The sequence below is a fragment of the Haliotis rufescens genome, unplaced genomic scaffold (assembly GCF_023055435.1).
Source record: "Haliotis rufescens isolate VD_foot unplaced genomic scaffold, xgHalRufe1.0.p SCAF_9, whole genome shotgun sequence".
In the NCBI taxonomy this organism is placed as follows: Eukaryota; Metazoa; Mollusca; class Gastropoda; order Lepetellida; family Haliotidae; genus Haliotis; species Haliotis rufescens.
In genome coordinates this window covers 7,734,263-7,748,581 of record NW_025964383.1, presented here as the reverse complement: position 1 = coordinate 7,748,581, position 14,319 = coordinate 7,734,263, and the positions used below count along the sequence as shown (strand labels likewise).

Below are 14,319 nucleotides of genomic sequence, written 5' to 3'. Positions count from 1 at the left end.
TTCACCTGATTGTGTCTGTGTAACGTGGCCCTGATTCACCTGATTGTGTCTGTGTAATGTGGCCCTGATTCACCAGATTGTGTCTGTGTAACGTGGCCCTGATTCACCTGATTGTGTCTGTGTAACGTGGCCCTGATTCACCTGATTGTGTCTGTGTAATGTGGCCCTGATTCACCAGATTGTGTCTGTGTAACGTGGCACTGATTCACCTGATTGTGTCTGTGTAATGTGGCCCTGATTCACCAGATTGTGTCTGTGTAACGTGGCACTGATTCACCTGATTGTGTCTGTGTAACGTGGCCCTGATTCACCTGATTGTGTCTGTGTAACGTGGCCCTGATTCACCTGATTGTGTCTGTGTAACGTGGCCATGATTCACCAGATTGTGTCTGTGTAACGTGGCACTGATTCACCCGATTGTGTCTGTGTAACGTGGCCCTGATTCACCTGATTGTGTCTGTGTACTGTGCCCCTGATTCCCCTGATTGTGTCTGTGTACTGTGTCCCTGATTCACCTGATTGTGTCTGTGTACTGTGGCCCTGATTCACCTGATTGTGTCTGTGTAACGTGGCCCTGATTCACCTGATTGTGTCTGTGTAACGTGGCCCTGATTCACCTGATTGTGTCTGTGTAACGTGGCCCTGATTCACCTGATTGTGTCTGTGTAACGTGGCCCTGATTCACCTGATTGTGTCTGTGTAATGTGGCCCTGATTCACCAGATTGTGTCTGTGTAACGTGGCCCTGATTCACCTGATTGTGTCTGTGTAACGTGGCCCTAATTCACCCGATTGTGTCTGTGTAATGTGGCCCTGATTCACCAGATTGTGTCTGTGTAGCGTGGCACTGATTCACCTGATTGTGTCTGTGTAATGTGGCCCTGATTCACCAGATTGTGTCTGTGTAACGTGGCATGGATTCACCTGATTGTGTCTGTGTAACGTGGCCCTGATTCACCTGATTGTGTCTGTGTAACGTGGCCCTGATTCACCTGATTGTGTCTGTGTAACGTGGCCATGATTCACCAGATTGTGTCTGTGTAACGTGGCACTGATTCACCTGATTGTGTCTGTGTAACGTGGCCCTGATTCACCTGATTGTGTCTGTGTACTGTGCCCCTGATTCCCCTGATTGTGTCTGTGTACTGTGTCCCTGATTCACCTGATTGTGTCTGTGTACTGTGGCCCTGATTCACCTGATTGTGTCTCTGTAACGTGGCCCTGATTCACCTGATTGTGTCTGTGTAACGTGGCCCTGATTCACCTGATTGTGTCTGTGTAACGTGGCCCTGATTCACCTGATTGTGTCTGTGTAACGTGGCCCTGATTCACCTGATTGTGTCTGTGTAACGTGGCCCTGATTCACCTGATTGTGTCTGTGTAACGTGGCCCTGATTCACCTGATTGTGTCTGTGTAACGTGGCCCTGATTCACAAGATTGTGTCAGTGTAACGTGGCCCTGATTCACCTGATTGTGTCTGTGTAACGTCGCACTGATTCACCTGATTGTGTCTGTGTAACGTGGCCCTGATTCACCTGATTGTGTCTGTGTAACGTGGCCCTGATTCACCTGATTGTGTCAGTGTAACGTGGCACTGATTCACCTGATTGTGTCTGTGTAACGTGGCCCTGATTCACCTGATTGTGTCTGTGTAACGTGGCCCTGATTCACCTGATTGTGTCTGTGTAACGTGGCCCTGATTCACCTGATTGTGTCTGCGTAACGTGGCCCTGATTCACCCGATTGTGTCTGTGTAACGTGGCCCTGATTCACCCGATTGTGTCTGTGTAACGTGGCCCTGATTCACAAGATTGTGTCAGTGTAACGTGGCCCTGATTCACCTGATTGTGTCTGTGTAACGTGGCCCTGATTCACCTGATTGTGTCTGTGTAACGTGGCCCTGATTCACCTGATTGTGTCTGTGTAACGTGGCCCTGATTCACCCGATTGTGTCTGTGTAACGTGGCCCTGATTCACCCGATTGTGTCTGTGTAACGTGGCCCTGATTCACCCGATTGTGTCTGTGTAACGTGGCCCTGATTCACCCGATTGTGTCTGTGTAACGTGGCCCTGATTCACCTGATTGTGTCTGTGTAACGTGGCCCTGATTTCACCTGATTGTGTCTGTGTAACGTGGCCCTGATTCACCTGATTGTGTTTGTGTAACGTGGCCCTGATTTACCTGATTGTGTCTGTGTAACGTGGCCCTGATTTCACCTGATTGTGTCTGTGTAACGTGGCACTCAGTCGCCTGATTGTGTCTGTGTAACGTGGCACTGAGTCGCCTGATTGTGTCAGTGTACTGTGGCCCTCCGTCACCTGATTGTATCAGTGTACTGTGGCCCCAAGTCACCTGATTGTGTCAGTGTACTGTGGCCCCGAATCACCTGATTGTGTCAGTGTACTGTGGCCCTGATTCACCTGATTGTGTCAGTGTACTTTGACCCCGAGTCACCTCATTGTGTCAGTGTACTTTCACCCTAAGTAACCTGATTGTGTCAGTGTACAGTGGCTTTGATTCACCTGATTGTGGCAGAATACAGTGGCTCTGATTCACCTGATTGTGTCAGTGTACTGTGGCCCTGATTCACCTCATTGTGTCAGTGTACTGTGACCCTCATTCGTCCGATTCTGTCAGTGTACTGTGGCCCCGAGTCACCTGATTGTGTCAGTGTACTGTGGCCCCGAATCACCTGATTGTGTCAGTGTACTGTGACCCTGATTCACCTGATTGTGTCAGTGTACTTTGACCCCGAGTCACCTGATTGTGTCAGTGTACTTTCACCCTAAGTAACCTGATTGTGTCAGTGTACAGTGGCTCTGGTTCACCCGATTGTGTCAGTGTACTGTGACCCTCATTCGTCTGATTGTGTCAGTGTACTGTGTCCCTGATTCGTCTGATTGTGTCAGGGTACTGTGGCTCTGATTCAACCGATTCTGTCAGTGTACTGTGGCTCTGATTCACCTGATTGTGTCAGTGTACTGTGGCCCTTATTCACCTGATTCTGTCTGTGTAACGTGGCACTGAGTCACCTGATTGTGTCTGTGTAACGTGACACTGAGTCACCTGATTGTGTCAGTGTACTGTGACCCTGATTCACCTGATTGTGTCAGTGTACTTTGACCCTAAGTCACCTGATTGTGTCAGTGTTCAGTGGCTTTGATTCACCTGGTTGTGGCAGTGTACTGTGGCCCTGATTCACCTGATTGTGTCAGTGTACTGTGGCTCTGATTCAACCGATTCTGTCAGTGTACTGTGGCTCTGATTCACCTGATTGTGTCAGTGTACTGTGGCCCTGTTTCACCTGATTGTGTCAGTGTACTGTGGCCCCGAGTGACCTGATTGTATCAGTGTACTGTGGCCCTGATTCACCTGATTGTGTCAGTGTACTGTGGCTCTGATTCACCCGATTGTGTCAGTGTACTGTGGCTCTGATTCACCCGATTATGTCAGCGTACTGTGGCCCTGATTCACCTGATTGTGTCAGCGTACTGTGGCTCCGAGTCACCTGATTGTGTCAGTGAACTGTGGCCCCGAGTCACCTGATTGTGTCAGTGTACTGTGGCCCTGATTCACCTGATTGTGTCAGTGTACTGTGTCCCCTGATTGTGTCAGTGTACTGTGGCCCTCCGTCACCTGATTGTGTCAGTTTACTGTGGCCCTGATTAACCTGATTGTGTCAGTGTACTGTGGCTCTGATTCACCCGATTGTGTCAGTGTACAGTGGCTCTGATTCACCCGATTGTGTCAGTGTGGCTCTGATTCACCTGATTGTGTCAGTGTACTGTGGCACCAAGTCACCTGATTGTTTCAGTGTACTGTGGCCCTGGGTCACCTGATTGTGTCAGTGTTATGTGGCCCGGAGTCACCTGATTGTGTCAGTGTATAGTGGCTCTGATTCACCTGATTGTGTCAGTGTACTGTGGCTCTGATTCAACCGATTCTGTCAGTGTACTGTGGCTCTGATTCACCTGATTGTGTCAGTGTACTGTGGCCCTGATTCACCTGATTCTGTCTGTGTAACGTGGCACTGAGTCGCCTGATTGTGTCTGTGTAACGTGACACTGAGTCACCTGATTGTGTCAGTGTACTGTGACCCTGATTCACCTGATTGTGTCAGTGTACTTTGACCCTAAGTCACCTGATTGTGTCAGTGTTCCATGGCTTTGATTCACCTGGTTGTGGCAGTGTAGAGTGGCTCTGATTCACCTGATTGTGTCAGTGTACTGTGGCCCTGATTCACCTGATTGTGTCAGTGTACTGTGGCTCTGATTCAACCGATTGTGTCAGTGCACTGTGGCTCTGATTCACCTGATTGTGTCAGTGTACTGTGGCCCTGTTTCACCTGATTGTGTCAGTGTACTGTGGCCCCGAGTGACCTGATTGTATCAGTGTACTGTGGCCCTGATTCACCTGATTGTGTCAGTGTACTGTGGCTCTGATTCACCCGATTGTGTCAGTGTACTGTGGCTCTGATTCACCCGATTATGTCAGCGTACTGTGGCCCTGATTCACCTGATTGTGTCAGCGTACTGTGGCTCCGAGTCACCTGATTGTGTCAGTGAACTGTGGCCCCGAGTCACCTGATTGTGTCAGTGTACTGTGGCCCTGATTCACCTGATTGTGTCAGTGTACTGTGTCCCCTGATTGTGTCAGTGTACTGTGGCCCTCCGTCACCTGATTGTGTCAGTTTACTGTGGCCCTGATTAACCTGATTGTGTCAGTGTACTGTGGCTCTGATTCACCCGATTGTGTCAGTGTACTGTGGCTCTGATTCACCCGATTGTGTCAGTGTACTGTGACCCTGATTCACCTGATTGTGTCAGTGTACTGTGGCTCTGATTCACCTGATTGTGTCAGTGTACTGTGGCCCGAGTCACCCAATTGTGTCAGTGTAGTGTGGCTCTGATTCACCCGATTGTGTCAGTGTATTGTGACCCTGATTCACCTGATTGTGTCAGCGTACCGTGGCCCTGCGTCACCCGATTGTGTCAGTGTACTGTGGCCCTCATTCACCCGATTGTGTCAGTGTAGTGTGGCACCGAGTCACCTGATTGTGTCAGTGTACTGTGGCCCTGATTCACCTGATTGTGTCAGCGTACCGTGGCCCTGCGTCACCTGATTGTGTCAGTGTACTATCACCCTGAGTCACCTGATTGTGTCAGTGTACTGTGGCCCCGAGTCACCTGATTATGTCACGGACTGTGGCCCCGAGTCACCTGATTATGTGAGTGTACTGTGGCCCTGATTCACCTGATTGTGTCAGCGTACCGTGGCCCTGCGTCACCTGATTGTGTCAGTGTACTGTGGCTCTGATTCACCTCATTGTGTCAGTGTACCGTCGTCCTGATTCAACTGATTGTGTCAGCGTACTGTGTCCCCGAGTCACCTGATTGTGTCATTGTAGTGCGACCCTGAGTCGCCTGATTGTGTCAGTGTACAGTGGCTCTGATTCACCTGATTGTGTCAGTGTACAGTGGCTCTGATTCACCCGATTGTGTCAGTGTACTGTGGCACCAAGTCACCTGATTGTTTCAGTGTACTGTGGCCCTGGGTCACCTGATTGTGTCAGTGTTCTGTGGCCCCGAGTCACCTGATTGTGTCAGTGTATAGTGGCTCTGATTCACCTGATTGTGTCAGTGTACTCTGGCTCTGATTCACCTGATTGTGTCAGTGTACTGTGGCTCTGATTCACCCGATTGTGTCAGTGTACCGTGGCCCTGATTCACCTGATTGTGTCAGTGTACTGTGGCTCTGATTCACCTGATTGTGTCAGTGTACTTAGGCTCTAATTCACCTGATTGTGTCAGTGTACCGTCGTCCTGATTCAACTGATTGTGTCAGCGTACCGTGGCCTTAAGTCGCCTGATTGTGTCAGTGTACAGTGGCTCTGATTCACCTGATTGTGTCAGTGTACAGTGGCTCTGATTCACCCGATTGTGTCAGTGTACCATGGCCCTGATTCACCTGATTGTGTCGGCGTACTGTGTCCCCGAGTCACCTGATTGTGTCAGTGTAGTTTGACCCTGGTTCACCCGATTGTGTCAGTGTAGTGTGGCCCCGAGTCACCTGAATGTGTCAGTGTAATGTAGCCATGATTCACCTGATTGTGCCAGTGTACTGTGACCCTGATTCACCTGTTTGTGTCAGTGAACTGTTACCCTGGGTCACCTGATTGTGCCAGTGTAATGTGATCCTGATTCACCTGATTGTGCCAGTGTACTCTAGCCCTGATTCACCTTATTGTGTCAGTGCACTGTGGCCCTGATTGACCTGATTGTCTCATTGTAATGTGGCCCTGGGTCACCTGATTGTGTCGGTGTACTGTAGTCCTGATTCACCTGCTTGTGTCAGACATTGTACCCATGTTGGGAATCGAACCCGGGCTTTCTGTGTGATGAGCGATTGCTTGACCTGATTGCTTGACAAAACCAAATATGATAATCAAGACACAAATGACGACCAGTGGCCCCTGGGACACAGGGCCTCGCAAGTATACCTCCAACACTGACGAGGTCAGTCGCGTGATATCCTGGAATATGCAGATTTCATAGAGTCTTTGTTCAGCATAAATGAGATATATTCCTCGTTCTTCCCCAGATTCTCTGATCCTAACGTTTTGTAGAAGTTAATGGCGGATGTATTCCAGCCGGTCACACACCACTGCATCTGTGCACTGCGCTTGTCCAAGGCGACCTGCAAGGTGCACACGGTATAGGGAAACATGACAAGCGCTGTGACCCGTTCGAGTGTTACATATTTTTACAAAGAATCAGGAACGTTACACGTCCATGTAGAGTAGACAGTAGACAGTAGACTACAGGTTCGCTTAACTCACTGAACATGCTGTATATGACGTTATATTGTGCACTACTGCAATTATACTCCTGAAAGATCGTTATGCGTTCCTTCAAAATTAACACTTTAACAACAACCAATAGGAACTATAAAATCGTATTACTACAAATGTCTTGGACAAACAATTATTTGAGAGCAAGTAACTTTGTCTATTTGTTGTTTAACGCCAGTGACACCCAGCAATAGTTAAGCAATGTGGTGGTCGCTTGTAAATATTCCGGGGACTGGACCAGATAAACCAATGATTGGTATTATGAGCAAAGTCCCACGTAGTCAGATACGATGCCAAGAAATAAACCAGGTATCGAGCCTGACCAACGGATCTATTCCGTCACCTCATAAGACAAGCCTGGCTGATGGGGACGTATTCTACTGGAGAAGGAAAGCAAACGGGTGAGGAATGAGGTTGTGTCCGCACCTTCATTGCACAGGCCCACAGTGCTGACCCAACGCCCTTCCTCCTGTAGTCTTCATCAACATAGAGATCCTCCACGTACAAAACACGCCCAGACAGTGAGAAGAAACACCACACATACAACAGGTAGCCTACAAGCAGGGGTCTGTCTGAAACAGCAGGGTCAAATATCAAAATACGCAAATAAAGGAAACATGTTTCAACATGCAACATAATTCCAAATAATAATTAATATATGAGCAAATTGAGTTAATTTTAGTCAAGGTGGTGAAATTGTAAAACGCAAATAAAGGACGTTGTAAAACTGATGGGAGTGTGTGATGCAGTCTGACAGAGATCATTAGCTGAGTTTCTATATTGTGGATCCGACAGCGTTCTGAACAATCTGCTATCTGATATTGTGCACACCACACCAACTGGAGATACCACATCAGGTCATGTCTTGTAATCACTGACCTGTTCCTTTGTTGTCCCTCGCTTCAGCAACAAAACAGTGGAACACTTTATCCTCACCAAAGCCGTTCCTTTTCAAAGCTGTTATAGAAAGGTTCATCTTTTCGCACACTTGATCACCACAAAAGCAGAGATATGATCATTGATAGACACTATCTGGATGCTAGACAGGATGTTCAAAGTCCATTTGCATGCAGGTTCAGTGAGTCTAATAAAAGCTGTAGGAAATAACCAAGACTTGAAAACACACTAAATATTCAAACAATATACATGTATATGTATCCATTCTCCATTCTCAGATATAGGTATATGTAAACCATATGCATTTAATTAATCGTACCATCAACATGTGAAAAATGGAGATATCGGCACAAAGTAGTTAACAGTTACTGTTGTCCTGGATAAACCACGCTGTGGTATCGAGTACATACAGATGAAGTACATGCAGTTCTGCTGGACAAGGATTCGTCTGAATAACAAGGTGATTTTGTTGCAACGTTTTGTCCACACATTTAAGTGTCTGAATGATAGGTAGAATAACTACAGATATGATGTATTAGTACCCGTTTATACATATCCCATACCCTGTTCACATGGACAGACATACACAGGGGTATATGTAATTGTGGAGTCAATCTATTTATGTATGTAAAAGTATAGATATTTTGCGTTCACATGTTTTATTAGTGTCGTGTGCAACTCCACGTTTTGCTCCCCTTAAAACAAGAGAATCGACGATTTCTTCTTGGTCTGTCGTAATGGCACGACTGGCAGTATCAAGGCTCAGAAGACGTTTCTCCTATTTCCTATGTGCTGGTTTAACGTCAGGACTAACACAGGAACGGAGCGTTTGAACAAGGCCTAGATCACGACAGAGGGGGAATGAAATTGTGAAAGAAACTTTCACCGATAGTCAGTGTGATGAATATTAGAATGACAAGGGAAACATTTAATTCATGTGTCAATAACTCACTACGGCTCTACCAGCATAGTCAACTGTCATCAGAAAAACACTTGCGCTGGACAACAGGTTGCCATAGCAATATATTGGCTGGCATCGTAAGATGAGTGCCCAACTGTGGGGAACCTATTTGGAGTAGGGAAGTCAACGGTGGGGAAATGTGTACGAGAAATGTGTGTACTGCACTTGCGGATGAAATGGGTCCCCCTCACATTAAGTTCCCCGAAGATGCTGACCTAAAGGCGTTGATATAAGGTTTCGAAAACACCTGGGTGTAACTGTGAGGGTCTTAAGATGGGACACATATCAAAATCATTGGGCCATTTAGCTTGTTTGCTTTGTATAAATACTCAGGTACGTTGCAGTGTTTATTAAATCTCGTGCAGTGGTCTTGTAAACAGAGACATTCAGTAATTTGTATTAAGAAATAGTACATGAAGCTTCTCTTTCCATTATAGGTCAATGACAGCAGTTTACACACTCTTCCAGCCGTGTTTTACTAAACACTGTGGTCCACCTGTGTCTTACTACACACTGTGGTCCAGTTGTGTCTTACTAAACACTGTGGTCCAGCTGTGTCTTACTAAACACTGTGGTCCAGTTGTGTCTTACTAAACACTGTGGCCCAGTTGTGTCTTACTAAACACTGTGGTCCAGCTGTGTCTTACTAAACACTGTGGTCCAGTTGTGTCTTACTAAACACTGTGGTCCAGTTGTGTCTTACTAAAGACTGTGGTCCAGCTGTGTCTTACTAAACACTGTGGTCCAGTTGTGTCTTACTAAACACTGTGGTCCAGCTGAGGCTTACTAAACACTGTGGTCCAGTTGTGTCTTACTAAACACTGTGGTCCAGCTGTGTCTTACTAAACACTGTGGTCCAGTTGTGTCTTACTAAAAACTGTGGTCCAGCTGTGTCTTACTAAACACTGTGGTCAAGTTGTGTCTTACTAAACACTGTGGCCCAGTTGTGTCTTACTAAACACTGTGGTCCAGTTGTGTCTTACTAAACACTGTGGTCCAGTTGTGTCTTACTTAACACTGTGGTCCAGCTGTGTCTTACTAAACACTGTGGTCCAGCTGTGTCTTACTAAACACTGTGGTCCAGCTGAGGCTTACTAAACAATGTGGTCCAGTTGTGTCTTACTAAACACTGTGGTCCAGCTGTGTCTTACTAAACACTGTGGTCCAGTTGTGTCTTACTAAACACTGTGGTCCAGCTGTGTCTTACTAAACACTGTGGTCCAGCTGTGTCTTACTAAACACTGTGGTCCAGTTGTGTCTTAGTAAACACTGTGGTCCAGTTGTGTCTTAGTAAACACTGTGGTCCAGCTTTGTCTTACTAAACACTGTGGCCCAGTTGTGTCTTACTAAACACTGTGGTCCAGCTGTGTCTTACTAAACACTGTAGTCCAGCTTTGTCTTACTAAACACTGTGGTCCAGTTGTGTCTTACTAAACACTGTGGCCCAGTTGTGTCTTACGAAACACTGTGGTCCAGCTGTGTCTTACTAAACACTGTGGTCCAGTTGTGTCTTACTAAACACTGTGGTCCAGCTGTGTCTTACTAAACACTGTGGTCAAATTGTGTCTTACTAAACACTGTGGTCCAGTTGTGTCTTACTAAACACTGTGGTCCAGCTGTGTCTTACTAAACACTGTGGTCCAGCTGTGTCTTACTAAACACTGTGGTCCAGTTGTGTCTTAGTAAACACTGTGGTCCAGTTGTGTCTTACTAAACACTGTGGTCCAGCTTTGTCTTACTAAACACTGTGGTCCAGTTGTGTCTTACTAAACACTGTGGTCCAGCTGTGTCTTACTAAACACTGTAGTCCAGCTTTGTCTTACTAAACACTGTGGTCCAGTTGTGTCTTACTAAACACTGTGGCCCAGTTGTGTCTTACTAAACACTGTGGTCCAGCTGTGTCTTACTAAACACTGTGGTCCAGTTGTGTCTTACTAAACACTGTGGTCCAGTTGTGTCTTACTAAACACTGTGGTCCAGCTGTGTCTTACTAAACACTGTGGTCAAATTGTGTCTTACTAAACACTGTGGTCCAGTTGTGTCTTACTAAACACTGTGGTCCAGCTGTGCCTTACTAAACACTGTGGTCCAGCTGTGTCTTACTAAACACTGAGGTCCAGCTGTGTCTTACTAAACAATGTGGTCCAGTTGTGTCTTACTAAACACTGTGGTCCAGCTGTGTTTTACTAAACACTGTGGTCCAGCTGTGTCTTACTACACACTGTGGTCCAGCTGTGTCTTACTAAACACTGTGGTCCAGTTGTGTCTTACTAAACACTGTGGTCCAGTTGTGTCTTACTAAACACTGTGGTCCAGCTGTGTCTTACTAAACACTGTGGTCCAGCTTTGTCTTACTAAACACTGAGGTCCAGCTTTGTCTTACTAAACACTGTGGTCCAGTTGTGTCTTACTAAACACTGTGGTCCAGTTGTGTCTTACTAAACACTGTGGTCCAGTGGTGTCTTAGTAAACACTGTGGTCCTGCTTTGTCTTACTAAACACTGTGGTCCAGCTGAGGCTTACTAAACACTGTGGTCCAGCTGTGTCTTACCAAACACTGTGGTCCAGTTGTGTCTTAGTAAACACTGTGGTCCAGCTTTGTCTTACTAAACACTGTGGTCCAGCTGTGTCTTACTAAACACTGTGGTCCAGTTGTGTCTTACTAAACACTGTGGTCCAGCTGTGTCTTACTAAACACTGTGGTCAAGCTGTGTCTTACTAAACACTGTGGTCCAGCTGTGTCTTACTAAACACTGTGGTCCAGCTGTGTCTTACTAAACACTGTGGTCCAGCTGTGTCATACTAAACACTGTGGTCCAGCTGTGTTTTACTTGACACTGTAGACGCACATGTAGACGCATAACATGTAGCCACATAACATGTAGACAAGTAACATGTAGCCACATAACATGTAGCCACAAAACATAAACACGCATAACATGTACACGCATAACATGTAGACGCATAACATGTAGCCACATAACATGTACACGCAAAACATGTAGCCACATAACATGTACATGCATAACATGTACGCGCATAACATGTAGACGCATAACATGTAGCCACATAACATGTAGACGCATAACATGTACACGCATAACATGTAGCACATAACATGTAGCCACATAACATGTAGACACATAACATGTAGACGCATAACATGTACACGCATAACATGTAGCCACATAACATGTAGCCACATAACATGTACCCACATAACATGTAGACGCATAACATGTAGCCACATAACATGTAGACGCATAACATGTACACGCATAACATGTAGCCACAAAACATGTAGCCACATAACATGTAGACGCATAACATGTAGCCACATAACATGTAGCCACATAACATGTAGACGCATGACATGTAGACGCATGACATGTAGCCACATAACATGTAGCCACATAACATGTAGCCACATAACATGTAGCTACATAAAATGTAGACGAATGACATGTAGACGCATAACATGTAGCCACATAACATGTACCCACATAACATGTAGACGCATAACATGTAGCCACATAACATGTAGACGCATAACATGTACACGCATAACATGTAGCCACAAAACATGTAGCCACATAACATGTAGACGCATAACATGTAGCCTCATAACATGTAGCCACATAACATGTAGACGCATGACATGTAGACGCATGACATGTAGCCACATAACATGTAGCCACATAACATGTAGCTACATAACATGTAGACGAATGACATGTAGACGCATAACATGTAGACGCATAACATGTTGCCACATGACATGTAGCCACATAACATGTAGGAAACATTCGACATTGTTGATGAACTCTCACAAACCAGTCATACTATCCTGTGCGGCGACTTCAACACAGACATAACCAATAATCAAAACTCGCATCGATCACGCCTACTCATAGATTATCTGTCTGTGCGGAATATGGTATCTTCCTATGACAGCGGTAAAGTAGTAGGACAACTAATGACATGGAGGAACAAGAACTTCACACAATCGTCCATAATTGACTATGTATTTGTACCTCAACATCTACAACTATCTGTCAACAAGACACGCATATATGATTCAACTCCTTTCGATGTGTCTGATCACTTCCCTGTTATAGTGTCCATACATGATGACAAGCTAAACAGCACTTCATGTAAAGCGGACATGCCGTCGACTCCACACAAATGGACAAAAGCTAGTCACTTTGAACTAAGTATGTATGAAGCCGAGGTTCACAGATTGCTTGGTGATGTAATGCTTGACAATGGGAATATAGGAGCTGATGTAATAGAGAGTTATTTTGACTCGATTGTCAGCGCACTAAACACGACTGCTGCTAAGTTCATACCACGTGGACACTATAGAGCTCATCTGAAACCTTACTGGAAGAGTTCAAATCTTGACCTCTATCATTACAAGATGCGCCAGGCGAAAAGATTGTGGTCAGCAGAAGACAGGCCTCGGGGTGCCGGTAACGACTCGTATACCCTATACAAACAGGCTAAATGTGACTTCCGACGTTGCAAAAGACAATGGAATAAAGAAAAATATATTGAAATAAACTCAGCATGTGAAGTAGATATTGCAGAATTCTACAGGACTGTAAAGAAACAAAGACAATCTAAGACTGTAAATACACACCTCAAGTACAAAGAACGCTGCAGATTTATTTTCACCTCTTGACCGTCCGGAGTTTCACAACGACTTTCGTGTTGAGACGGACTCTAGAATAAACAACATCTCAAAGATACCACTTCTGGACGATGATCCTATACTGAAGAGAGACATAGAAATACACGAACTAAAACGACTGAAACAAAGCTTAAAAATGAGAAAATCACCAGGACCGGACCAAATAACAAATGAACATATCTATTTCGCTGGAGATATGCTTCTAAAACACTTAACCCAACTGTTTAACATGATGATACGAACATGCTACAGCCCTGCACTGTTGAGATCTGGAACAATTATTCCAATATATAAAGGAAACAATAAGGACAGATCGGATCCTGCAAATTACAGAGGTATCACTCTGACGTCCGTGGTGGGAAAACTGTTCGAAAAGATCCTATTAGAGAGAATTGAGAGACATATCAAATATATGGAGCCCGACTTCCCACATAGATTACAATGTGGCTTCAGGCAAGAACACGGTGCACACATAGCTACCTACATACTCAAAGAAGTCATATATTTCTACACGGAAAGGTCTTCCAATGTATACACTGTGTTTCTTGATAATGAGAAAGCGTTTGATCGCATTTGGCACAATGGACTGCTCCTAAAATTATTCATCCTTGGTGTGCAAGGGAAAGCCTGGCCTATCATACGGCAGTCGTATCACGAATCTACTGCATGTGTCAAATATGCCGGTGAGACAAGTCGAACGTTCCCAATCGGACAAGGTGTAGGACAAGGACGTGTCTTATCAGCCTGGGTGTTCCTTGTGTATATTAACGAGTTTATAATCCGCCTTGACCATTTGAAACAAGGTGTTATGCTTGGACGTGATCACTTCCCAGTTGTCCTACTCGCGGATGACACAACTCTCATAAGCTCAACAAGTAGTGGCATATGCATGTCCTTACAGACTGTACATCAATATG

General features: G+C 45.6%; 1 protein-coding gene across 2 annotated transcripts in view; it reads right to left on the bottom strand.

The window, feature by feature from the left end:
• The window catches only part of LOC124124060 (thialysine N-epsilon-acetyltransferase-like), a 62,533-nt gene that overhangs the window by 37,668 nt on the left and 10,546 nt on the right, over window positions 1–14,319 (bottom strand). Inside the window, exons 3-5 of one of the 2 annotated variants that reach the window (XM_048390614.1) lie at window positions 7,731–7,808; window positions 7,278–7,423; window positions 5,694–6,697 (exon numbers count right to left, since the gene is read on the bottom strand). The exons of the other annotated variant lie outside the window; for it this stretch is intronic. Coding sequence (XP_048246571.1) covers window positions 6,518–6,697; window positions 7,278–7,423; window positions 7,731–7,808 — 404 coding nt within the window. The 3' untranslated portion in view covers window positions 5,694–6,517. Of the gene's footprint in view, window positions 1–5,693; window positions 6,698–7,277; window positions 7,424–7,730; window positions 7,809–14,319 lie in introns of those variants that run through there. 2 annotated transcript variants of the gene reach the window in all.